The sequence below is a fragment of the Coregonus clupeaformis genome, chromosome 23 (genome assembly GCF_020615455.1).
Source record: "Coregonus clupeaformis isolate EN_2021a chromosome 23, ASM2061545v1, whole genome shotgun sequence".
NCBI lineage: Eukaryota > Metazoa > Chordata > Actinopteri > Salmoniformes > Salmonidae > Coregonus > Coregonus clupeaformis.
This window is the reverse complement of record NC_059214.1, coordinates 12183042-12210429: the sequence shown is the minus strand read 5'-3', so window position 1 is coordinate 12210429 and position 27388 is coordinate 12183042. Positions and strand designations below refer to the sequence as shown.

At 41.8% G+C, this 27388-nt stretch overlaps 1 protein-coding gene across 1 annotated transcript in view; it reads right to left on the bottom strand.

Annotated features, from left to right (window-relative positions):
- Positions 1–27388, bottom strand: part of LOC121536215 (tomoregulin-2-like) — a 185072-nt gene that overhangs the window by 11970 nt on the left and 145714 nt on the right. Inside the window, exons 5-6 of the mRNA XM_045206416.1 lie at positions 9515–9611; positions 489–637 (exon numbers count right to left, since the gene is read on the bottom strand). Of these exons, the coding sequence (XP_045062351.1) occupies positions 489–637; positions 9515–9611 (246 nt within the window). The remainder of the gene's footprint in view (positions 1–488; positions 638–9514; positions 9612–27388) is intronic.

The window sequence follows — 27388 nt, the reverse complement described above, 5'->3', positions numbered from 1 at the left end:
ATTCATGGAAGCTACAATCTATCTGCAATATTAAAGCTGATCTACCCCCGAAAAAATAAAAATAAATAATAATAATAATAATAATAAAGAATTGCTGGGAGGAAAAATATAGATTCTTGGTGAATGGGTTGCTGTTATAACATAATGATGGTGTTTTGTTGACGTGGTTATGTTGTATTGCTTTGACCTGGAGCAATTGTTCGTCAAAAAATGACAAAGGCCCCAATTCAAGGACAGATATGGTTCCACGTCAATATCTGTGAGAGGAGTTTTTGACAGTTGTAAGGAGTTTGAAACCTCCAATACAGCACAAATATTCGGTATCGGTAATAGAAGAAGAAGAAGAAGAAGAAGAAGAAGAAGAAGAAGAAGAAGAAGAAGAAGAAGAAGAAGAAGAAGAAGAAGAAGAAGAAGAAGAAGAAGAAGAAGAAGAAGAAGAAGAAGAAGAAGATATAGAACAAAGTTGTGTATAACAGTAGCTATCTCACCTTGGCAGTGGCCCAGGTATTTGACCTCGATCCTCTCCTGCTTCTGACACGACGCCTCCTTCACCTGGCAGGGGTTGTCATAGGAACGGCCGTCTGAGGCGCAAACCGGGTTGAAGCTGATGTGGGAGCAGTCAATGTTACACACGCACCTGCCGCAAAAAATTATGGGACACATCAGTAGCGGTCACACCAAATAAAGAATAGAGTGGTGGAGAATTGGAGTTGTAAAGCTCTTCAGAATGTTTTATTCAGTAAATCGCTGTGTAGTCTATTGTGTACATTTTTTTCACATGTATGTGTGTGAGAGGGAGTGTGTGTGTGTGTCTGTGCATGTGTCTGTGTATGCTTGTGTGTGTATTAATTATTGCTTTATATGCATAAAACAATTCAGCTTGTTTATTTGTGGTAGACATACAGTACACACACACACACACACACACTACACGCTCAAATGCACACAAACACTTTCTGACTGAGACATAAAGTCAAAGTCATGGACAAAATATTAAACAGAACAGGCATGTGAGTGTGTAGTGTGTGTGTGTGTGTACTATATGTGCATGACTGACTGACTGTGTGCATGCGATCTCCATTTGAACGACAGTGAGCATGTTCAGCAGAAATTACCAGACTGATCACTAGAAATAGACAGCAATTTTGTACGTTTTAAAAAGTCCCCAGAATGTTGATATATGTGTTCCTCGGCTCTCACCCTAAAAATGAAAAACAAGTGTCCAGTATTAGGATTGAACTCGTGAGGCTCAGAGCCAGCGTGTGCTGCTTAGACAACTGCGCCACCACAGTTCACAATGCTCTAACAAGCTGTGAAAACACTTGATGATAATAGTGCGTTGTTTTTAATTATTTTGTTTTAAGCATTTCCCAAACCATAGCCCTAACCTTAACCACTCGGAATGAATACCTAAACTTAACGTTTGAGTTGTTTATTTTTTAACCCTTTAACCACTCGGAATTAACCATGTAACTACTCGGAATTAACCCTGTAACCACGCGGAATTAATGCGTAAAAAATAGACGTTCATCCATAACACTGTACGTCGAATTCTGAAGGGAAACTGTGAGCTCTTGTTCGAAATTACACCAAAATTGCAGTCTCCAGACAGTTCTTGCTGAGCTCTGAACATTAGACACTGTAATTATAAATCTGTCACTATTCTCTGCTCCTTTTCTATTTTCTCCTGGCCCAGAGCACTGGCCCTGCTTTACACCCTGCCCAATGTATATAGTGCAAACACACACATAATCACAAACACACAAAGACACTCATACATAGAAATATAGATATGCATACTGTGTAATGAAATGCATGACCTACACGCACACACTCCCAAACAAACACATAACGTATGCAGAATACCCCTCCTATTATTACCGCGCACACACACACACACACACACACACAAAGACCCAGAAGTGACAATACTTTCAGAGGCTTGCCATCCCAAGTGGCCGTCTGTGGCGGTCATCAAGGATGATGTCTGTAGGCCATGCATTTTTTATGGAGCCTCTCACTTTCTCCACAATAGGCACTAATGCTGCAATACTGCACTGCGTCAACACATCCTCACACACACACACACACGCACACGCATGCACGGGCGCACATTCACGGGTGCACGTACGCACACACACACACACACACACACACACACGCACAGTGCACACACACAGATACACACACATAATATGTAAAGGAAATAGGAATGTGGATCTTTGTGTATTTGTGTTTTTACTTTGCTTTTGTTATTTTTCTAAATGTTTTTACATTTCTTAAGGACTCTTGGAAGACTAGCCCTTGGTGGGCTAAAAGAGATCCTAATAAAATCAAATCAAATCACACACCTACCAACATATATAGAGAGGGAGAGAGAAAGGGAGAGTATTTGTGTCTACCAGAGTGTGTATGTTTCTTGGTGTGTCTGTGTGTGAAGAGCACTTCTTAGTAGGATGTGTCTTATTGATTTGTACAGTGCCATGTGATTTCCCCTCTATCTAAACTCAGTGATTGCCTGCAGGCTTCTTGTGTACGTGTTCTCTAAAGGCCACTTCCAGTCACACACAAACACATACAAATGCACAAGGAGGCATGCATACACACACACACGAAACGCACACAGGCACACATTCAGTGGCTAGACCACTCGGCACCCTTCCCCCTTGCAAAGCCACAGCTATATACATTATTGCTGTTGAATATAACATTGCTTTTTATAATCCCCAGCCTCATATTTCAGAGTAATCCTTCTAAAGCACTGAGAGACACAGACAGAGGAAGGGAGGGTTAGAGAGAGAGGGAGAGAGAAAATGATAGAAAGGGAGAGAGGGAGAAAGAATGGAGGGAACAGAGGCAGTGAAGCGTGTTTGGAGCACTGAAGCTGGACTCAATCTGGGACAACTCTCTTCTTGCAGAAACACACTTTCACAAACAAACAGGCCTTAGGGCTGTCCCTGACAAAAAAAAAATATTGGTTGACCAATCAATAACATCCTATGTGTTTTAATCAAATCAACTATATGTAGTGAGCTTGTCTGGTGCTTTAAGTGCACTATTTGATGAAATAATTAAGACACACAAATGACTAGAGGGAGTCCAACTGCAATTTATTTGACTGTGTCGGGCAGGGCTCAGACTTGCTGCGCTGTGTTAATGAAAAATGACAGCGAGTGACTGTGACTAGCACCCATTGTCTCTCTTGCCTCTCTGCTGCAGCGACCACCACATACAGTGCATTCGGAAAGTATTCAGAATTCCATATTGTATTATGTTACAGCCTTATTCTAAAATTTAATAATTTGTTTCCCCCCCCCCTCATCAATCTACACACAATACACCATAATGACAAAGCAAAAACAGGTTTTTAGATTTTTTTGCAAATGGATAAAAGAACACCTGAAAAATCACATTTACATAAGTATTCAGATCCTTTACTCAGTACTTTGTTGAAGCACCTTTGCAGGCAATTACAGCCTCGAGTGTTCTTGGGTATGACGCTAAAAGCTTGGCACACCTGTATTTGGGGAGTTTACCCCATTCTTCTCTGCAGATCCACTGAAGCTCTGTCAGGTTGGATGGGGAGCACCACTGCACAGCTATTTTCAGGTCTCTCCAGAGATGTTTGATCAGGTTCAAGTCCAGGCTCTGGCCGGGCCAGGCAAGGACATTCATAGACTTGTCCCGAAGCCACTCCTGTGTTGTCTTGGCTGTGTGCTTAGGGTCATTGTCCTGGTGAAAAGTGAACCACCGCCCCAGTCTGAGGTCCTGAGCGCTCTGGAGCAGGTTTTCATCAAGGATCTCTATGTACTTTGCTCCATTCATCTTTCCCTCGATCCTGACCAGCCTCCCAGTCCCTGCCCCTGAAAAACATCCCCACAGCATGATGCCGCCACCACCATGCTTCACCGTAGGGATGGTAACAGGTTTCCTCCAGACGTGACGCTTGGCATTCAGGCCAAAGAGTTCAGTCTTGGTTTCATCAGACTAGAGAATTTTGTTTCTCATGCTCTGAGAGTCCTTTAGGTGCGTTTTGGCAAACTCCAAGTGGGTTGTCGTGTGCATTTTACTGAGGAGTGGCTTCCGTCTGGCCACTCTACCATAAAGTCCTGATTAGTGGAGTGCTGCAAATATGGTTGTCTTTCTGAAAGGTTCTCCCATCGCCACAGAGGAAGTCTGGAGCTTTGTCGGAGTGACCATCGGGTTCTTGGTCACCTCCCTGACCAAGGCCCTTCTCCCCCGATTGTTCAGTTTGGCCGAGCGGCCAGCTCTAGGAAGAGTATTGGTGGTTCCAAACTTCTTCCATCTATGAATGATGGCCACTGTTTTCTAGGGAACCTTCAATGCTGCAGACATTTTTTGGAACCCTTCCCCAGATCTGTGCCTCGACACAATCCTGTCTTGGAGCTCTACGGACAATTCCTTCGACCTCATGGCTTGGTTTCTGCTCTGACATGCACTGTCAACCTTATATAGACAGGTGTGTGCCTTTCCAAATCATGTCCAATCATTTGAATTTAGGGCTAAAATCAAGTTGTAGAAACATCTCAAGGATGCTCAATGGAAACAGGATGCAACCTGAGCTCAATTTTGAGTCTGATAACAAAGGGTCTGAATACTTATGTAAATAAGGTATTTATCTTTTTTTTTTTTTACTACATTTGCAAACATTTCTAAAAACCTGTTTTCACTTTGTCATTATGGGGTTTTGTGTGTAGATGGATGAGGATTATATTTTAATTGAATCCATTTTAGAATAAGTCTGTAAAAAGGGGTCTGAATATGTCCGAATGTGCTGTAACATCAACAGTGTTTATCAAACTGTCTGTGTTGCTGAAGCTGCAACATAATTACAGCTATTTCTGACTAAAAAGTTCTGTTACCGAAATCCCTAATTTGTTTAGGAAAAACTTTCCCTTCAACCCTTGCTCTCTTTATGTGACACATTTATGCATCACATGCACGTGACCAATAGGGCCTGACCTATAGCATATCATAATCACATCAATAAATTTGTTATTTCAAACTCTGAACACAGCAACACATGTAACAGCAAAATGGATGCAGATAACGTGACAAATAAACTCGAAACGGGAAATGTTTACTGGTTGCTCAGGAGGTAAATGGAAAGTCAGATGTGTGGAATAAATTTGACTAGTTGTGGAAAATACTGGAGATCAAGAAAAATAAGGTAAGGAGCAAGCACTGTGTGCATACTATGTGTGCCAAACAGGTGCTGTTAGATTACAGTATAATTTTCTGACCGTTTGGAACAATGTAAACAACACTAAATAAATTATAAGCATACCAGAGAGTTTTTTGGGTTATTTTTGTAAAACCTTTATTACTGCAGGGACCAAAACTCTTCGCTTTCATTTGTGAATGCAATTTCCAAATTGGAACAGTTTATTTATTGTTTACACTAATTATTCAAGGGTCGCTTTGTTATTTTATTTTTTAAATGAAAATGCTTGATTGCATATCAAATCATGAATAACTCGTATGCTGTGTGATGACATGAACAAATGAATGATTGATTGATACAGTGCTGTGTAAGTATTGAAATATAGGCCTAAGTACGTTACGGTATTAAGACTAAACAGGATGCGCTCCTAGGCCTACAGATTGATGGTGATTATACAAGGCTGCTATACTAAGCCTACTAATGATAATGACATTACTTATTATTATTATAATAATGATGATCATAATAATAATTGTAATAATAACAATAAGAAGGAGATCAAGGAAAAAGGAGGGTTATTATTATTATTATACTTTTTCTGACAACTTGGAAGAGTGTTAACAAATACTAAATCAATTATTAACAATACCAGAGAGGCTGTTCTAACAAAAAAAAGTGTAAAGCCTTTATTATAGCATACCAAAAATTTTAAACAGCTGAATTTGTGAAATTGTTAATCCGATATGTTGTGGTTGGTGCTCACGAAGGCTTGGTGCTCACAGAAACAGTAGGCTATTAAAAACACTCAAACAGGCAACAGAAGAATGATCTGTCTTGTTGAAGTCGGAAGTTTACATACACCTTAGCCAAATACATTTAAACTCAGTTTTTCACAATTCCTGACATTTAATCCTAGTAAAAATTCCCTGTCTTAGGTCAGTTAGGATCACCACTTTATTTTAAGAATGTGAAATGTCAGAATAATAGTAGAGAGAATGATTTATTTCAGCTTTTATTTCTTTAATCACATTCCCAGTTGGTCAGAAGTTTACATACACTCAATTAGTATTTGGTAGCATTGCCTTTAAATTGTTTAACTTGGGTCAAACGTTTCAGGTAGCCTTCCACAAGCTTCTCACAATAAGTTGGGTGAATTTATGCCCATTCCACCTCACAGAGCTGGTGTAACTGAGTCAGGTTTGTAGGCCTCCTTGCTCGCACACACTTTTTCAGTTCTGCCCACACATTTTCTATAGGATTGAGGTCAGGGCTTTGCGATGGCCATTCAAAAAAGTACGATCTTTGTCCCCATGTGCAGTTGCAAACCGTAGTCTGGCTTTTTTATGGTGGTTTTGGAGCAGTGGCTTCTTCCTTGCTGAGCAGCCTTTCAGGTTATGTCGATATAGGACTCGTTTTATTGTGGATATAGATACTTTTGTACCTGTTTCCTCCAGCATCTTCACAAGGTCCTTTGCTGTTGTTCTGGGTTTGATTTGCACTTTTCGCACCAAAGTACGTTCATCTCTAGGAGACAGAACGCGTCTCCTTCCTGAGCGGTATGACGGCTGCGTGGTCCCATGGTGTTTATACTTGCATACTATTGTTTGTAGAGATGAAAATGGTCCCTTCGGGCGTTTGGAAATTGCTACCAAGGATGAACCAGACTTTTGGAGGTCTACAATTTTTTATCTGAGGTCTTGGCTGATTTCTTTAGATTTTCCCATGATGTCAAGCAAAGAGGCACTAAGTTTGAAGGTAGGCCTTGAAATACATCCACAGGTACACTTCCAATTGACTCAAATTATGTCAATTAGCCTATCAGAAGCTTCTAAAGCCATGACATAATTTTCTGGAATTTTCCATGCTGTTTAAAGGCACAGTGAACTTAGTGTTTGTAAACTTCTGACCCACTGGAATTGTGATACAGTGAATTATAAGTGAAATAATATGTCTGTAAACAATTGTTGGAAAAATTACTTGTGTCATGCACAAAGTAGATGTCCCAACCGACTTGCCAAAACTATAGTTTGTTAGCAAGAAATTTGTGGAGTGGTTGAAAAACAAATTTTAATGACTCCAACCTAAGTGTATGTAAACTTCCAACTTCAAGTGTATATATGGATGATTTATTAAGCCAGGCACATTTAACAGTTAGGCAATAGATTCTAGACCTAATTAAGTTGGGGTTTCCTCTCTCCTCATTTTTCTTAGACAATTAAGGCAAAGGCTGTTTTCTCATTTCCTAACTCTGCTGCTGCCTCCACAGCATTGTTTCAACACCATTATGCTGGTTACCTTTGCTATTATGCACAAAGCAACATGGTCTAGGAAAAGGCGCCAATTCAACAGCGCACTGATGTGTTTCAGAACCGGGCACAGCGACCACTATCCAACGCAGGAGAACGTGCATCTGTTATAAAATAATATTAGTTTTATTAGCGTTGCACCATTGTTCTCACGTAATATAACCATATAGAATTTCAGTAGCACGTTTTAGAGTAATGGACTGTGCCATCCCCACGACCTCCACAGTGGATTAGTCCACTCTGACAGGAGCCAATCAGACAGGAGTCTTGTTACACCATGAATCGTTTATTTCATTTTTTTTGCTACTGCTCGACTATAGAAATCTCGGTCGACCTACAGCCTATCGACCAAACAATCGACCAGTCGACTAAATGGGGTCAGCCCTTTTATTTATTTAAATTTTTTATTTAACCTTTATTTAACCAGGTAAGCCAGTTGAGAACAAGTTCTCATTTACAACTGTGACCTGGACAAGATAAAGCAAAGCAGTGCAATAAAAACAACAACAACACAGAGTTACATATGGAATATACAAAACGTACAGTCAATAACACAATAGAAAATCTATATACAGTGTGTGCAGATGTAGTAAGTTATGGAGGTAAGGCTATAAATAGGCCATAGTGCAAAATAATTACAATTTAGTATTAACACTGGAGTGATAGATGTGCAGAAGAAGATGTGCAAATAGAGATACTGGGGTGCAAATGAGCAACATAAATAACAATATGGGGATGAGGAAGTTGGGTGGGCTAATTACAGATGGGCTGTGTACAGGTGCAGTGATCGGTAAGCTGCTCTGACAACTGATGCTTAAAGTTAGTGAGGGAGATAAGAGTCTCCAGCTTCAGAGATTTTTGCAGTTCGTTCCAGTCATTAGTAGCAGAGAACTGGAAGGAATGGTGGCCAAAGGAGGTGTTGGCTTTGGGGATGACCAGTGAGATATACCTGCTGGAGCACATACTACGGGTGGGTGTTGCTATGGTGACCAATGAGCTAAGATAAGGCGGGGATTTGCCTAGCAGTGATTTATAGATGACCTGGAGCCTGTGGGTTTGGTGACAAATATGTAGTGAGGGCCAGCCAACGAGGGCGTACAGGTCACAATGGTGGGTATAGTATATGGGGCTTTGGTGACAAAACGGATGGCACTGTGATATACTACATCCAATTTGCTGAGTAGAGTGTTGGAGGCTATTTTGTAAATGACATCGCCGAAGTCAAGGATCCGTAGGATAGTCAGTTTTACGAGGGCATGTTTGGCAGCATGAGTGAAGGATGCTTTGTTGCGAAATAGGAAGCCAATTCTAGATTTAACTTTGAATTGGAGATGCTTAATGTGAGTCAAAAATAGGCCTACTACTCGGATATTCTTACACTGTATACCTATACTACAATTTTACATTCATCAGCCTTAAAGCTGCAATATGTAACTTTTCGGGCGACCCGACCAATTTCACAAAGAAATGTGTTTTCTAGATCTGTCATTCTCATTGAAAGCAATCTCCTGAGGCTGAAGAAGTCAATGGGGTTGAACTATGGTTAAAAGAAGTGCACTGAGGTGGCACTGAAAAGTGTTGCTAATCAAAACGGTGTCCCATGAGGGAATTAAGGGTTGCATAAATGTGACAAGACACAAAAATATATGCATTCATTTGTTCGTTCAACCCCAATACATTTACTTATTGCTGAGTGCCAAGCAGAGATGCATTGGGTCCCATTATTAAAGTCTTTGTGTAGCGGAGTCAGGTACATGGTTGCTCATGTCTCATGATGAGGTAGCACTTGCTACGACTTCATAATCCTCTTGGTTTAATGGTAATGACTTTGGTTTCTCCCGTGGGAGACCAGGATTCAGATCCCGCCTGTGACAGTTGGTATGACTCTACTGGGGGTCAAACTCCAAACCTTCCAAACTCAGGGTGGACACTAACTACAAGGTCACTGAGTAGATACTACTGTTACTGTTTATTACTCCTAAATGAGTTGGCCAACTGTGCACCAACCCAGACGTTTACTCACCATACGTCCTCTGCGTCCACATCGCACTCCGCCCCAAACTGGCAGATGTCACAGGTAGACGTCTCCTTCTGCCCAGTCTCCGCCGACCCCTCACCCCCTGAGAGAGAAATAGAGACACAAGCCTTTCAAAGATCATTCGTAAAAAGAACAGATCTAACGTCAAACTTCTGTTGCATTTATTTGATTGATGTACTGTATTTGTTTTATTTTTGCTGTTATCAACATGGCTAAGCAAGTAGCCAGCCAATCCCTCTTGCTTAAAAAAATGCGCGTTCATTCCATCAGGGACTTTTCTGCTATTGAAATCCTTGGGCGGGCCACCTAAGTGTTTTTCTTCGGGCCGAAAAGTACAAACAGTGTAAAAAACATATATATAATATATATAGTACCAGTCAAAAGTTTGGACACACCTACTCATTCAATGTTTTTTCTAATGAACTTAGAAGGAGAGTGATGGAGTGCTGCATCTGATGACCTGGCCTCCACAATCACCCGACCTCAACCCAATTGAGATGTTTTGGGATGAGTTGGACCGCAGAGTGAAGGAAAAGCATTCAACAAGTGCTCATCATATGTGGGAACTCCTTCCAGGTGACTACCTCATGAAGTTGGTTGAGAGAATGACAAGAGTGTGCAAAGCTGTCATCAAGGCAAAGGGTGGCTACTTAGAAGAATCTCAAATCTAAAATATATTTTGATTTGTTTAACAAAATAAAGAAAAACCCTTCAATGAGTAAGTGTATCTAAACTTTTGACTTGTACTGTATGTATATACTGTATATATTTCTTATATTATACATTTCTTTACACCGGCAAGATGGGGGCCTCTAAAATGTCCTCTAATATTCTGCCTATTGCCACGCCCCCTGTCACACCCCCTCCCACGCCCACCACCTGAGCCCTTTTTTGATCCAGAAAAAAACCCTGCACTATATTACAGGAACGAGCGCGCAGATCCTGTGCAGTAAATGATGCCAGGTTTGAATGTAAGGAAACTGTGGCTTTCTCTGCTGGGAGAGGACTGTAGATACTATATACAATATGTATGAGTCATACATTGACATTTCAAGTCAAAAACTGAAGCTTTAAAAAATACAGACATAATTTTAAGAACCTGGCTAGCCTCTTAACAGACAATTGAAGGTCACATATTTGAAATGATCAACTGGCCACACACACAACAACCTATGACATAACAATATGGTCATTTAACCAACGTATTAGTGACCCATGCAGGAATCAAACCCACAACTTCACAGGCCCCTATAAGCCCCCTACAGACACCCATATATACACAGTGGTTCAATAAGATTACTTCCCCCAGAAACACTAAAATCACAAAATCTCACAAGTCCTCAATCCCACAATGTTACTGTGACCCATAGCAACAGGAGTCAGACGTCTCAAGTGCCTCTACAGCCACCCTATCCAACACTCAGTCCGTACGGTCGCTCTGATTCCTACTTTCCCTTCTTCCCTCCCTTCTTTCCCTTTCTCCATCCCTCCCTGTCTCTATCTCTGCCGCCTGAAATCCCTGCTGATATTTCTTGAGTCTCTCCTTTATTCCATCATGATGATTTTTTTTCCGGTGTGCCAGGGAGCCGCCGGCTGTAGGTGGCAGGACTAGAATGCTCGATGGCTACCTGTGAGCTTTTAGAGGTCTTATGCCCCCACCGGTGCATAGCCACGACTCATCAGCAGCCGGGCGGGGGAAAAAGAAATCTGCCCAAACTCAAATTACATATCCCTCCTCAGAGAATCCCTGGTCCCCTTTCCCTCTTCCACCCCGGCCCTCTATTACTGGGTACTATTTTTAAAAAAATAGTATATTCTCCCGGTGTCACATCCTTAATCTTCCTCCCACTTCCCACCATGTGTTGTGGCAAGGCCCTGCCTTGTGTCGCATCCTTCATTTTCCCCCTACCTTGGGTTCTTGGAGTGTGTTCCCTTGTGGTGTTTGGAAATAACTAGCTTTCATCTGGTTTAGTGCCTGTTTGACCTGGTTTGTCCTGGTTTGACCTGGTAAATCAGTTTTAGTGTTTATTTCATTAAGCTTTGTCCTTGTTTTGGTCTGTTCACACCTTGTTTTGTCTACTCTTGTACATGTTTGGTCTGATTAGTGCTTTTTTGTCTACTCTCTACCAGTGGCGGCTGGTGAAAAATATTCTCGGTGGGGCTGTGCCATACTTTTTTTTTCCTGTAACCATCGCGATATATTTTAACACAAACTGCAGGACAGCAGTGCTCAGTGAAACATTCAGTAATTATTTAATGCCAATATTAAAAAGTTGAGGCATTCTTACACAAAAACATATTACACAAACCCAAGCCTTTCATTTGCATTTAAAGTGAACTTTTCACCATTGGTAGTAAACAGGCAACGCAACAGGCATGCTGTCAGAACAGAGTGGAAAGTGGACAATAACATGAAATTATTATAAAGTTTATAGGAAATCTTACACTGTATAAAAGGATGTATAATATAGAAATGGATATCAAGTGGATGAACTCAAACCTTTGACTGGAAGAATAGCATACAGTATTTTATGATCATACTAAATGTGACTAATTGTTAATGTGCTCCAGAACTGCAACAATTAATTGATACAAACAACATATATACAGTAATATTAGCAAAGACACTATTAAGACTTTCTAGAGTACCATATATAACTGGATTTTTTTATGCTAAGGTCAACTATATACAAAGAAACATGCGGCCAGAGCTGCTCTGTGTGTGTGTGTCTGTCATCTTATTTGTACAGGAATTTTGCCCGTCTGTCCTTCTGAGTGGCAAACCTCTCAATGACCCTTTGATTAAAGTCAGGAATGTCCCTGACAAGTTTCTTCTCCATGGAGAGCATGGCCAGAGCGTTCAGGCGATCCTGTGTCATGCTGTTTCTCAGGAAGGTCTTGATCCTTTTCAGTGTAGAGAAGCACCTTTCTGACTCAGCAGTTGTCATGGGTGTGGTGATGAGGATCTTGAGGAGGCTGGCAGTCTCTGTGAAAGTGCTCTGAAGGTTGTTCTCCATGAAGAACTGGTACAGGGGCACTGCACCACTACAAGCCTTGAACTCACTGTTCTCATAGATGAGGGACAGTTCGGTTTTTGAGCTTGGCCTTGTTCAACATGGGGTACGCCTCCACGGTTGTTTCAAGCGCTGTATCGGGGAACTTCACACTGTGTTGTGGGAACAACTCTCCGTGCAATAGTGTTGCGCTGATGAGGTGCTGGGTGAAGGAGAACCTCTCTTTGGCATGACTCAGGATGGTATCACATACCTGTAAAGATACATCATCAGCTTTAATTTGAAATTAAGCTATTTTGATGCAAGTGATCCTGACTGACACATGCCTATGTCCAACTCAAGTATATGATTACCAAGGTGCTGATTGTTCAGGGTTTTGGCTACATACTACCAGGCCTGAAAATAGTTCTAGGGGGAAACACTGACAATTACATCACAACTTACCTCTATAGCCAACCTCTGTTGTTCTCCTGGTCCCAGCATCCTCCGTCGCTTGATGGGCTGTTGCTGCTCGTCAGATGCGCTGTCCCCACACAAAGAGGGAATTGAGGCCCTGGGTCCAAAAAATAAAGTTTAATTTGATAACTTGCAATCAGACTTCTTAACTCACTGTAATTCCCCCTCAACACACAACCAGTGACTTTATATATATATATATATATATATATATATATATATATATATATATATATATATATATATATATATATATATATATATATATATATATAGACAGACAGACAGACAGATAGTGTGTATATACACACAAACTATGTCTAGTAACTGCTTTTAACCTGTGATGTACATAATTAACTGATGTTATTACGTTTTAAAGCCTTTTTCTATTACATTTGTGAGAGGGATGCAACATCATTTTGTTCTGCTGTGCACTTAGCAATAAAGTTAATCTTCAATAACAACTAGGCCTCTTCTAGAAATTGACCTGGTGGACACCTGAATAATTATTACAAACTGTGTAGTACTTTCCTGCATTATTATCAACGTCTGATTGTGTCTTCTCTTTCCTTTTAAAATACTAAAACAAATATAATTGTGACGGCTCTATGATAATCACTCACTTTGATGACCAGACACATTTAGGCTTTTAAACTGTTGTAAGTGAACTATTCATCTTTCTAACAACATCTTTATCAGCCAATAGTAAATATAGTTATTTACCTGATTGTTAGCATGCTGTCTGTGAACCTCTGGACAAGTGCTTTAATGAAGACAGGGTCGATGTTCCTCTTCTGCAGCTGGCTGAAAAGCATGTCCACATTTGGCATGATCTTGTGGAACAGTGCCAGGAAAAAACAGAAAGCCTCGTCTTCGAGCATCCTCACAAAGCCCCCGCCTCTCTGACAGTCGGGGCATCAAAGTTCCCAGAGTCTCTGATGGTCTGGAAACACGTTAGGAGGTCATCCCTGTACTCGTACACAGTGTTTACAGCGCGACTGTGGAAGTTCCACCGTGTTGTAGAGGCTCTGGGGAGTCTATGCCAACCACTTCGTCAAGCACGGTGGTTCGCCGGGGAGACCTGGAGAAGAAAGCAGAAAATCCTGCAAGGTCGGAAAAGAAAGTGCCGATCCTGGGGATGCGTGAAGTAGCCTGCTGCATGATGAGGTTCAGCTGATGTGCATAGCAGTGGACGTAGTGCGCATTTTCGTACACATCCACTATTTTACGCTGTACTCCGCCGGTGGCTCCCCCTCATCACACTTGCTCCGTCGTAAGCCTGGGCAATAAGTTTGGCCTTTTGTCCATGTGAGAGTATGGTGCTGAGCCTCTCCAGCAGCGCTGTAGCGATGGTGTCGGCGGTTGCGTTCTCGATCAAAATGAACTCGAAAAAACGCTCTTGGACGTTACTTTTAGCATCGATGTAGCGTATCACAAGCACCAACTGGCAGTGGGTGGAAACGTCAGTCGTCTCGTCAGCTTGAATGGCGATAAAATCAGCACTCTTTACTTCCTCCAGGATGTAATCCTTAAGCACTGACAGCATACAGTCCAACAGCTCGTTCTGTATCGTCTTTGACGTGCCCTTAAAAACGGTAGCTGTCTTCAGGTGCTCCTCCAGCACACTGTCGAGGAGGCAACAAAATCCACTAAGCCCCGGAAAATGCCGGGGTTGTCCGAGAGTCAGTCTCCTCGTGCCCATGCAAGGCCAACTCAAAAGCCCCACAGAACTTCACACAATCGATAATTTTGGATAGAATGTGCCTGTTTTTATCCACCTCCTCATTGTGTTTCCTCACCGCAATCCTGTGGCCGTCATCCAGCTGCGTAGCAATGTTCACCCTTCCTAATACAGCTAGCTTTACAGAGTTGTCCATGTGTGCCCTGGTGTTCTCATGTTTCTTTACCTTCTCTGACAGGTGCTTCATATCCCTCACTCCGGTACCTGTCCATGCTGAATCTGACCCCGTCGTTTTAAAAAGCAAGCACGGAAAGCAAAATAAAGCATTAGCATCAGTGCACCCAGCTAGCCAAGCCTTCCTGGTGTACCAGCTACGGGAGAAGCCGCCCATATACTGCTTCCCTTTCTCGCTAGCCTGCTGTCTGATTGAGAGGTCAGGTTGATCTGGGCCCAGCTCTTTCACCCGAACTTTCTCTGACAAAGTTCTCCTCTCAAACGGATCTTGGAGGAGAGATTTCACCGAGTTAGGGTTGGGTCTTGGAGGAGTTACGTTTGCGCTCGCCATTGTCGTCTAGTAAAAATGGCGCCACTGGAGCCCGGTCCTTATTTTATCAGGGGCGAGCTTGGGGCGATAAAATAATCGCCCTCCTTGGATTCGAATTAAAATCGCTGATAAGCTACATTTTATGTCATACATTCATATCTTAAATTAGCAATTGGCTTAACTGCTACGTAGACCCGCCTCCTCGGGGCACTTTCTGTATCGCCCAGAGCTGACGAGGCGTTTGACAGGCAGAGGAAAGGTTGCGAATATGATTTTCTATCATATCTTACACATATTACTGTGTGCATTCCATATTTCAAACACACAAATATTGACATACTGATGTTTTTATTATTATTATTATTATTTTTATTTATTTTTTATTTATTTTTTAAAATAATTTTATTTAAGGGGGCGGCGCCCTAGCGCCCTCTATCGGCCAGCCGCCACTGCTCTCTACATGTTTGGCTGTCACGACTTCCTCCAAAACCGTTTATTCTGTGATTTACCCTGGTGCCCCTGACTCCTTCAGAATCACGCACCACATTGGCCCCATGTGGGTATTCGGTGGGCAAGGTGGGCACGGGCTAGCCCACAGCAATACCACTTCAGCCCAACATAGGCTAGCCGAAAATGGCCTACACCAGCCCAACACAGGATAGCCTACACAAGCTCAACACAGTCTAGCCCACACCAAGCCCAGCTACTTCACAATGTTGAGGCGAGGGTTCATTCTAATATTTGAGGGCGTGGTTTGCAAATACCCCAATTCATGTTGTTAAGTTAAAAAATAATACAATAAAACAATTGCTGACACCATTTAAACCAATGGGGGTTCGATACTTTAAAGCCAATTATCTCAGAATCATATTATTTCAGATAGAACCTTATAGTTCTAAGTTCACAAGTTATTTTTGTGAAACCATTACAGAGCGTGTTCTGTTGTGTGATGTCAACAAAAATTATATTGTACACTGCCAAGGATGAAGTCTGCAAAAAGACCGTTCAAAGGCACTTAAATATGTTATGAATGGCACACACACAATCCATGTCTCAATTGTCTCAAGACTTAAAAATCCTTCTTTAACCTGTCTCCTCTTTAACATGATAACAGCCTAACAAGCTCTGCTAGGGCTAGTGAGGTGTTCTCTCATTTGTGCCTGGAAGTAGCTAGCAAGATAGCCAACATTAGCCAGTGCTTGACTGCCGTTGTGAGCTCAGAACGCTCGGATTAACCCTACTCCTCAGCCAACGGTCCAGTGTGCTCTCCGAAAGCTCCGAGAGCGAAACGCTCTGAATTTACGAATGGAAAATCTGACAACGCTCTGAATTAACGAACGGCCAGAGAGCACTCTGAGCACACTCTGGCACTCCAGATTGAATTTATGAACACACCCTATGTCATAAAAAGAGCAGGTTCCTAATGTTTTGTACACTCAGTGTATATGATAGTAACAACGTTATTGTCTTTCTGATACAATGTAATGGGTAGGCAGCTTATTTCAGGCAAAGTGAGGGATGCCGTTGGGGCCACCTACCTTGGGGCCCATGTGGAGCCGATGAGCAAAGGCGCATAGACCTAATATGGGCAACAACTTGGGCGCAATGTTTTAACCCGCATTGGGCCCACATCGTGCCAATGTGGGCATGTTTGCTGGGAAAAGATGAGTCAAGGTGAGGGCTGCCCTCACCAGATATGGGCTGCCCACACTGGGTCACACTGGGCCAATGCCTTGTGGGCCAATGTGGAGCCGATGACCAAAGGCGTATGGGGCCAATATTTTAGCCCGCATTGGGCCCACATTATGCCAATGTGGACATGTTTGCTGGGTAGTGCTTTGGTTTGTCTATTCTCGTACATATTTGGTCTGGTAAGCACTTTGTTTTATCTTAATTTGATCACCCTGTCGCAGGAGAACTTTCCTGCAATGCAGGAAATGTTAAACTTGTAGTTTATTTGAGATTTAAAAAGGCTTCTGAAGTTTGTCATTTCCACTTTGACATTTTAAACTTGATTTTCCCTTACGAAAAATGTGTCAATCCTTACATTAATTATAATTAACATAATAATTCACATTTTCAGTTGCTGCAAGATTATTCTCCTGCTATAGCAAACTTGCTGAAATTAAGATCGGTAATTTATACATATTTGTCTGGTTAGTTCTTTTTTGTCTACTCTTGTATATACTCTATTTGGTCTGGTTGTTGCTTTGGTTTGTGACCCTTTTCTGACTGTTTCAGTACCTATTTAGTCTGGTATTTTCTGGTATTGTCTGGATAGCACTTTCTCAGCGTTAAATCAAGCCTTGTTTAGGTTATAGTTCTTTCCTTGTTTTGTCTATCTCAGTATTGGTTCTGACCATGTACATGCATGTGCTCGGAGTCCTAACACACCAGTAAAATTGAGAGAAAGGTCGAGAAAAACAAGAAAAGAGAAAGTTTCCTTGCAGTGACAGTTTGAAAATTCCTCTCCATTTCTCCATTGTTGTTTGAACCTGTGTCTATGCCCTCAGGTCTAGGCAGAGCACAGTCACAAGCACACACACACCCTGAATGCTTAAGACTCTTTCTCTCTGTTCCTGCCTCTGTGAAGATAGAACCCAGTCAGGCGAGAAAGGTGTACATTCTGTATTCATGGGACTACTCTATACCTTAGGTCTCTCCAGAAGGTAAGGTGAGCCTCCATTCTCTTCATCTGCCAAAAGCAGCTTGAATCCCAAAGCAGTACTGCATACAGTAACAATACAACAATACCAACTGCAAACTCCAACCACAGCAAATATGCAAAACAGTGCACACACTCTATCCTTCGAAGGCTAAAGGATATACCATACAATTGATTAAAAAAATGTGAGTTGCATTCAAGTGTTCAAATGAGGGTTCATTAGACTTGAAGTTGACAGTTAAATTATTCTGTTTATTTTCCTATCCAGGTTGAATTGATATGATTGACTGCTGACTGCAAACACACCTCATTTGAGCCTGTCTTCCACTTTCTCTGTCGTATAAAACATTAATAAATGTCATACTGAAGCTGTATTTCAAACTGCATCCCTTGCCCAAACGCTTCACCTCACCTCACACACACACACACACCCGCACACACAGGCACATACGCACACACACTACACATTAATACCCCCAACACCCTCATACCCCTCTCCCCACCCACCCTACACTCTACATTCTCAGTACAATTATGGAGTGACTTGGGACAGCAGTGCTTTACCCTCTTTCCCTCATTCCCTCATTCCCTCTTTCCTCCCAAGTCCCCATATCCCTGATTATTTCAGTAGCAACACTACACAACATCTCCCCTGTTCCTGTCTACTCATCCCAGGAATCAGGAGACACAGGAAGGTACTGACTGTAACAATTAGCCCTGTTTGTGCTCTTCACATCTCCCCGTATTGATCGGAACCAGAAGCTGACCAGTGCCTCCATATGGAAAAGATACAGAAGAATTTAACAATATTTTTATATTTTCTACCTGAAACTTGGCTGTAATACATATGGCAGCAAATACACTTACAAGATTCATAGAAGATTATTGTATTATGTGACTTATATGGGTGGTTAACAATTAGACATAACAGAAATGTATTATAAAAAAACAAAGAAGAGTGTACGCTAAGCCTTCTAAGGTCGCACATACTTGGGACATATGAATTTCAAAGCACTCGCATCATAGTAATAACAGAAATGTTGCATGTATTATATAAAAAACATACAAGAGCGTAAGCTAAGCCTTCGAAGGTCTCACACACGGGACATACACATTTCAAAGCGCTTGCATACCGCTGTCTGACGTCATTGACGCATGCAATGTGACATTAATTGAAAAAATAAGTAAAGTCCGTCGCGAGGAGCAGCAGGAGCAGGACGGGAGAAGAGGGAAAGCAGAAGGAGGGGGAGGCGAGGAGGAGGAGGACAGGAGGAGTGGTAGGGGGAGGAGGAAGAGCGGGGGGGGGAGAGAAAAGGAGGAGGGGGGAGGAGGAGGACAGGAGGAGAAATAGGATAGGAGGAGGAGGGAGGAGGAGAGGAGGAGGACAGGAGGAGGGGTAGGGGGAGGAGGAGGAGGAGGAAGGAAGGGGAGGAGGAGCGGGGTAGACTGCCCAGCCTTAACCATGGAAACTCCTACCTGAAAATGTATATAGAAATATTGTATTTTTATTATAGTAATTGTCATGGTTTGTGTGCGCACACACATACATCACAAACGTACAATCAATATTTTCCGGGGAGCCAAAGGGGGAGGACAAAGATGGAGAGAGAAAGGGGTAGAGAGAAAAAAAGAGAGAGAAAAATAAATGGCATGCAACAGACAAGAGATGTATAGTACAGTTAGATTTTGTTCTCAATAATAGAGCTCCCCACACTGACCAAGACCCCTCTCTCAACTGAGAGAGAGAGAGAGAGAGAGAGAGAGAGAGAGAGAGAGAGAGAGAGAGAGAGAGAGAGAGAGAGAGAGAGAGAGAGAGAGAGAGAGAGAGACATAGAGAGAGGGAGACAGAGAGAGAGAGAGATTTAGGGCACCAGCAGCACCTATCACAGGGATGATGAATGAAGCCCACACACCTCTAAAAAACATAGTGCTTCAAGAGCGACCTTGGTTACAAACACAGAGAGATGGAATAGGCACGTACACGCATGGAAGCCCACACACACACACACACACACACACACAGGGTGCATGGGATGATGAGGACTGCTGCTGGTGTGTGGTCACTGGGACAATGCAGCTTCAGAATGGAGTAAACCATATGCTTCACTGTTATTACTGGTTGATCCTAATTTCATTTAAACTCAGTAGAGCTTGATGACTGTAATGCAAAAAGACTGCATGCTACTTTCAATACTTGTACTGGCAATTATATAGTGCGGATAAGCGATGTGCAAGACCTCAATTGAACCAAACCAGCATAGCAGTATTTACACAAACTCCTGTTTCCCACTCAATTGATATTGCAGAATGTGATTGGATACTGCAAAATTCTCCTTAAATAGTAACTTTCATGAAAAAGAAAAAAGTTTTTTACATCGAAAAGATGTTTAAGGCTTAGTTTTAGTGAAACACGTCAGTTCTGGTCTTCATTTTGACAATTTGTTGCAAAAGTTATATATTTCGGTCTTTTAATAGTAATCTAGCTCTTTTTGCCCCTAGCGGTTCAACTCTACCATTTCAATCGTGATGTAGAGGCACCTTCTCAAGGTGCCTCTACATCATCTCAAGGTAGGGGTTCAGTATGAAATACACTCCTTTCTAGATGTGTTGGGTGGAACCAACTCAAGGCTTACTATAAAAGCAGGTGACAGCGTGCCTTATTTGGCAATGGTCTTGGTAAGTGGAGTGTGCAAATATATTTTGCGTGATGCTTCCTTGACTAGACTACAGACGTTACACAAAATTCAAAAGGCTGTAAGGCACATTTCCGCATATGACCAAATTCAACATTTTTGCTTACCGTTTCATACACATCTATGTGCTTTTACGAAACAAAACAAAAACAGGCTATGAGTATAATACGTTTATATTCATAGCTGCATCCATCATAACAAGAAATAGATGACAATGTTGGTCATGTCAACTTCTTGTATTTGTTCCTAACCACTATGACTGATTGGTGGCAAAATACGCTAAGACAGTTTGCTCATATGTGGCAGATGTACAGTACCAGTCAAAAGTTTGGACACACCTACTCATCCAGGGTTTTTCTTTATTTTTACTATTTTCTACATTGTAGAATAATAGTGAAGACATCAAAACTATGAAATAACACATATGGGATCATGTAGTAACCAAAAAAGTGTTAAACAAATCAAAATATATTTTATATTTGAGATTCTTCAAAGTAGCCACCCATTGCCTTGATGACAGCTTTGCACACTCTTGGCATTCTCTCAACCAGCTTCATGAGGTAGTCGCCTGGAATGCATTTCAATTAACAGGTGTGCCTTGTTAAAAGAGTTCAAGACATACTTGAACTCAAAATCAGCAGGGGATCAAATACTTTTTTCCCTCACTGTATGTTACTTGAACTCTTAAAGGGAGTGCTCCTAATCTCAGTTTGTTACCTGTATAAAAGACACCTGTCCACAGAAGCAATCAATCAATCAGATTCCAAACTCTCAACCATGGCCAACACCAAAGAGCTCTCCAAGGATGTCAGGGACAAGATTGTAGACCTACACAAGGCTGGAATGGGCTACAAGACCATCGCCAAGCAGCTTGTTGAGAAGGTGACAACAGTTGGTGTGATTATTCGCAAATGGAAGAAACAGTCAATCTCCCTTGGCCTGGGGCTCCATGCAAGATCTCACCTCGTGGAGTTGCAATGATCATGAGAATGGTGAGGAATCAGCCCAGAACTACACGGGAGGATCTTGTCAATGATCTCAAGGCAGCTGGGACCATAGTCACCATGAAAACAATTGGTAACACACTACGCCGTGAAGGACTGAAATCCTGCAGCGCCCACAATGTCCCCCTGCTCAAGAAAGCACATATACAGGCCCGTCTGAAGTTTGCCAATGAACATCTGAATGATTCAGAGGAGAACTGGGTGAAAGTGTTGTGGTCAGATGAGACCAAAATCGAGCTCTTTGGCATCAACTTTACTCGCCGTGTTTGGAGGAGGAGGAATGCTGCCTATGACGCCAAGAACACCATCCCCACCGTCAAACATAGAGGTGGAAACATTATGCTTTGGGGGTGTTTTTCTGCTAAGGGGACAGGACAACTTCACCGCATCAAAGGGACGATGGACGGGGCCATGTACTGTCAAATCTTGGGTGAGAACCTCCTTCCCTCAGCCAGGTCATTGAAAATGGGTCGTGGATGGGTATTCCAGCATGACAATGACCCAAAACACACGGCCAAGACAACAAAGGAGTGGCTCAAGAAGAAGCACATTAAGGTCCTGGAGTGGCCTAGCCAGTCTCCAGACCTTAATCCCATAGAAAATCTGTGGAGGAAGCTGAAGGTTCGAGATGCCAAACGTCAGGCTCGAAACCTGAATGACTTGGATAAGATCTGCAAAGAGGATTGGGACAAAATCCCTCCTGAGATGTGTGCAAACCTGGTGGCCAACTACAAGAAACGTCTGACCTCTGAGATTGCCAACAAGGGTTTTGCCACCAAGTACTAAGTCATGTTTTGCAGAGGGGTCAAATACTTATTTCACTCATTAAAATGCAAATCAATTTATAACATTTTTGACATGCATTTTTCTGGATTTTTTTGTTGTTATTCTGTCTCTCACCGTTTAAATAAACCTACCATTACAATTATAGACTGATCATGTCTTTGTCAGTGGGCAAACGTACAAAATCAGCAGGGGATCAAATACTTTTTTCCCTCACTGTACACATCTCAACATCAAATGTTCAGAGGAGACTGCATGAATCAGGCCTTCATGGTTGGATTGCTGCAAAGAAACCACTACTAAAGGACACCAATAAGAAGAAGAGACTTGCTTGGGCCAAAAAACACGAGCGATGGACATTAGACCGGTGGAAATCTGTCCTTTGGTCTGATGAGTCCAAATTTGAGATTTTTGGTTCCAACCGCCGTGTCTTTGTGAGACGCAGAGTAGGTGAACGGATGATCTCCGCATGTGTGGTTCCCACTGTGAAGCATGGAGGAGGAGGTGTGATGGTGTGCGGGTGCTTTGCTGGTGACATTGTCTGTGATTTATTTAGAATTCAAGGCACACTTAACCAGCATGGCTACCACAGCATTCTGCAGCGATACGCCATCCCATCTGGTTTGGGTTTAGTGGGACTATAATTTGTTTTTCAACAGGACAATGACCCAACACACCTCCAGGCTGTTTAAGGGCTATTTGACCAAGAAGGAGAGTGATGGAGTGCTGTATCAGATGACCTGGCCTCCACAATCACCCAACCACAACCCAATTGAGATGGCTTGGGATGAGTTGGACCGCAGAGTGAAGGAAAAGCAGCCAAGAAGTGCTCAGCATATGTGGGAACTCCTTCAAGACTGTTGGAAAAGCATTCCAGGTGAAGCTGGTTGAGAGAATGCCAAGAGTGTGCAAAACTGTCATCAAGGCAAAGGGTGGCTATTTGAAGAATCTCAAATATCAAATATATTTTGATTTATTTAACACTTTTTTGGTTACTACATGATTCCATATGTGTTATTTCATAGTTTTGATGTCTTCACTATTATTCTACAAAGTAGAAAATAGTAAAAATAAAGAAAAACCCTGGAATGAGTAGGTGTGTCCAAACCTTTGACTGGTACTGTACATCTGCCCTATATGAGCAAACTGTTTTAGCGGATTATTCATCCCATTATCAGAGCGTGCCATTGGACTTCTGGTAAGTATGATTTAGTGAGAAAGTGTTGGGATCAGGTACAACTATGTTTACCCACCCCAAAATGAATATTTACGAGCAATTCCCCCCAACTTGTCAACTGAATGCATTTTTGAAGGGGTTGGGCAAAGGCTGAAATTGGGATTGAGAGTTAGCCTTTAAATGAAAAAAACAACATGTACATTCTACCAATCCCCCAAAAAAAAAAAAAAAATGGGAGTTCATATTATAACAGCAAGAACAGGTGCTGGGTGAGTTGTTGTTTTCTGTGTCCATGCCTAAGCATGGTGCACCCAGGGGCGCAATGTTTACTGGGAACGTGGGGGACATGACTGCCTTACATTCTGAAATTGCAATTTTGTCCCCCACAAAAAGTCGCAACGGTGTGCTTTAGGACCGCGCAGACACCACAGAGCGTGTGAACAGAGGCAGCTGTTGTCTGTGTGTGTTGTGCTTTTTCTCAGAGTTGTAAAAGCAAGCAGAGCAGAAACTGGCTACTCTTTATTTGACTGATGTAGCTGGCAAGGTAACTGCTGTTTGACTTAACAGGAAAACGTATTTGGTTTCCAGTGCTGAGTTAGTAGTGCCACTGACATGTAACGTTAGCTAATGCATTTCATGTTTCTTCTCCTCCTGACTGAAGTTCTGTCTGAAGTGAATGAACTAGCTAGCTAGTAGCTACCACAGCCAGTTCAGCTCTAGCTACTGTATCTGTCAGGTAGCAGTATCTAACAGCTGTTGTGTGTATGGAAATGTTCCGTAGCCTTTGTTTTATCCCGTTTCAACAGAAGTAAATTAACTTGGCTAGTTTTCGCCAGTTAATGTACCATTAGAGCAAGCCAAAAGTTGGCTAACGTTAGCTAGTTCCCTAACTTTAGCTATTATTATTGCCTCAAATGACACTTGACCTGAATCAAATGATGAAACCAGCGGCCAAACGATCGAAGACCAATTTTCTGACGTTTTTTTGAGAGCGCAATGTGAGTTTGTTTTAGAGTCAGTATAGCAATGTAACATTATTGATCTGTCAGTTTCCCTAGCTAATTCCCAACTTTTTTCACACTGACACAGTATAAACAGCTCTACCAGCTTCACTGTCATGGAGCACAGTCAGTACACAACACTATGCTCATCATGTCTTAGCAGGATCAGATTGTGACAGGTGTCCCAGCAGAGTCAGACAGCCAGTGAAGACCAGTCTACGGAGCTCAGGTGAATTTTGCAGTATATATATATATATATATATATATATATATATATATATATATATATTATAACAACCAGCAGTGGTGTAAAGTACTTAAGTAAAAATACTTGAAAGTACCACTTAAGTAGTTTTTGGGGGAATCTGTACTTTACTTTACTATTTATATTTTTGATTACTTTTACTTTTACTTCACTACATTCCTAAAGAAAATTATGTACTTTTTACTCCATACATTTTCCCTGACACCCAAAAGTACTCGTTACATTTTGAATGCTTAGCAGGACAGAAAATGGTCTAATTCACACTCTTATCAAGAGAACATCCTTGGTCATCCCTACTGCATCTGATCTGGCGTACTCACTAAACACATGCTTTATTTGTAAATTATGTCTGTGTCTTGGAGCGTGCCCCTGGGTACCTTTTCCACCACTGACAACTAGTGAATAAATACAAAGTTCCATCTTGAGTTGATGGTCATTTCAAATTTTGAACCATTGATTCTATTCTTGGATAATATAATGTATAAATGTACACCAAGGTAATTCTTTGTCATGCCTCATCTGAGCAGGAGCAGATGGTGACAGGGGTCTCAACAGGGTCAGGCAACCAGGGAAGACCAGTCTGCGATGGCTCTGGGGTGAACTTGTGCAGATGCAACTCTTTATTCTCTCTGTGCAGCAAACACTGGACAAGCCAGAAGCTTCAAAGATTGAAACTATTTTAAGGCCGTCTGAAACACCTCTAAAGTTGATTTCCAAACTAAGGGTTGACAGAGGCTTTTCCCGATGACAAAAACATGTAAAACTAAAATGTGAGAAAGATCTGGCAGACACTGTTGATGATGATGAATGGATACTGATAGGTTTGAATTCCCAGTCATGTTTATATACTCTCAGACATAAATTACTGCAGTTTAAGACCATCCATAGAACTTACTATACGCCAATGAAACGGAATAGCATGCACTCAAAAATGTAATTCCTCTGCTAGAGGTGTAAAACACAAAAGCGCATATGTTTGCATATGTTACGCTCTTGTGAAGGCTTGCTGAATTCTGACAAAGAGTATGTTCTTTTATCTCAGCATGTCTACAGATTCTCCTTTCTCCCTGTTTTTGTTTGCTTGGAAATGTTGATACTGGAGACTGTTATCAGAAGAAACTGTGTAACCTACCATTTATAGCGGCTAAGAAATGCATTGCCATTAATTGGAAGGTTGGTTATCCTCCCACAATGTCACAATGGATGGCAGTAATTGGGCTCCCGAGTGGCACAGCGGTCTAAGGCTCTGCATCTCAGTGCTTGAGGCGTCACCACAGACACCCTGGTTCGATTCCAGGCTGTATCACAACCGGCCGTGATTGGGAGTCCCATAGGGCGGCGCAGAATTGGCCCAGCATCGTCCGGGATTAGCCGGTGTAGGCCGTCATTGTAAATAAGAATTTGTTCTTAACTGACTTGCCTAGTTAAAAAGATTTAAACAAATGGCAGAAATGTCAAGTTATGTATCACTGGATTTTATTTATTACAACATTAAAGGTATACTGTGCAACTTTCATAAGGTCTGGATGCCTTATATGGAATACTGTACGACAAAAGGAGTCTGTATTGAAAATATGCCCACGTCAGGGGAGATACCTATTTAGGCAATCCCTAGCTGCTGTGCTGCTCAGTCCTGGCCCTGGGGGTCTGCCGTACTGTTGGATGTCACTCTGGTCTTGGCCTAACACACCTGAAACCAATAATAAAAGAGCTCTAGAGTACTATTAGGCCTATGATATGAATTACAGTGACTAATCAAACAATGACTATGAAGTTAAAGTGTAGACTGTCAGCTTTAATTTGAGGGTATTTTCATCCATATCGGGTGAACCGTTTAGAAATTACAGCACTTTTTGTACATAGTTTCCCATTTTAGGGGAGCAAAAGCATTGGGACAAATTCACTTGTATGTGTATTAAAGTAGTAAATATATAAGTATTTTGGCCCACATTCATAGCACGCAAGGACTACATCAAGCTTGTGACTACAAATATGTTGGATGCATTTGCTGTTTGTTTTGGTTTTGTTTCAAATTATTTTCTGCCCAATTTAAATGAATGGTAAATAATGTATTGTGTAATTTTGTGTCACTTTGACACTATTGTGAATAAGAATATAATGTACAGGATATACGATATGTACAGGAAACGCAACAAGATGGTCCCGATGATGATAGTCCTGTTGCTATCTCCCAGCCAACTTTGCAGTATTTTGTTTTTTTTCAGTGTTATTGTTTACTTTATTTGCTCAGAAAGTTTATAGTATTATTTCTTATGACCGACAAGCACATCTGGTCTGGACATCAAATCAGCAATTACTGACCACAAATTCGACTTTCCAGATCTGGATGCTTTGTCTTGATTTTCCGAAACAGTTCCATTCATCACAGGAGTCCTCACAAAAAGACACCGCGGTAGAATGGGTAGGAGAGCTGGCATTCTAGTCCGACTAAGGAGAAGGGCAAACCACCCTCCGCTTCCTGGTATATTACTTGCTAATGTACAGTCACTGGACAATAAACTATGCAAGCTTAGAGCACGGATTTCCTACCACAGAGATACGAGAGATTATAACGT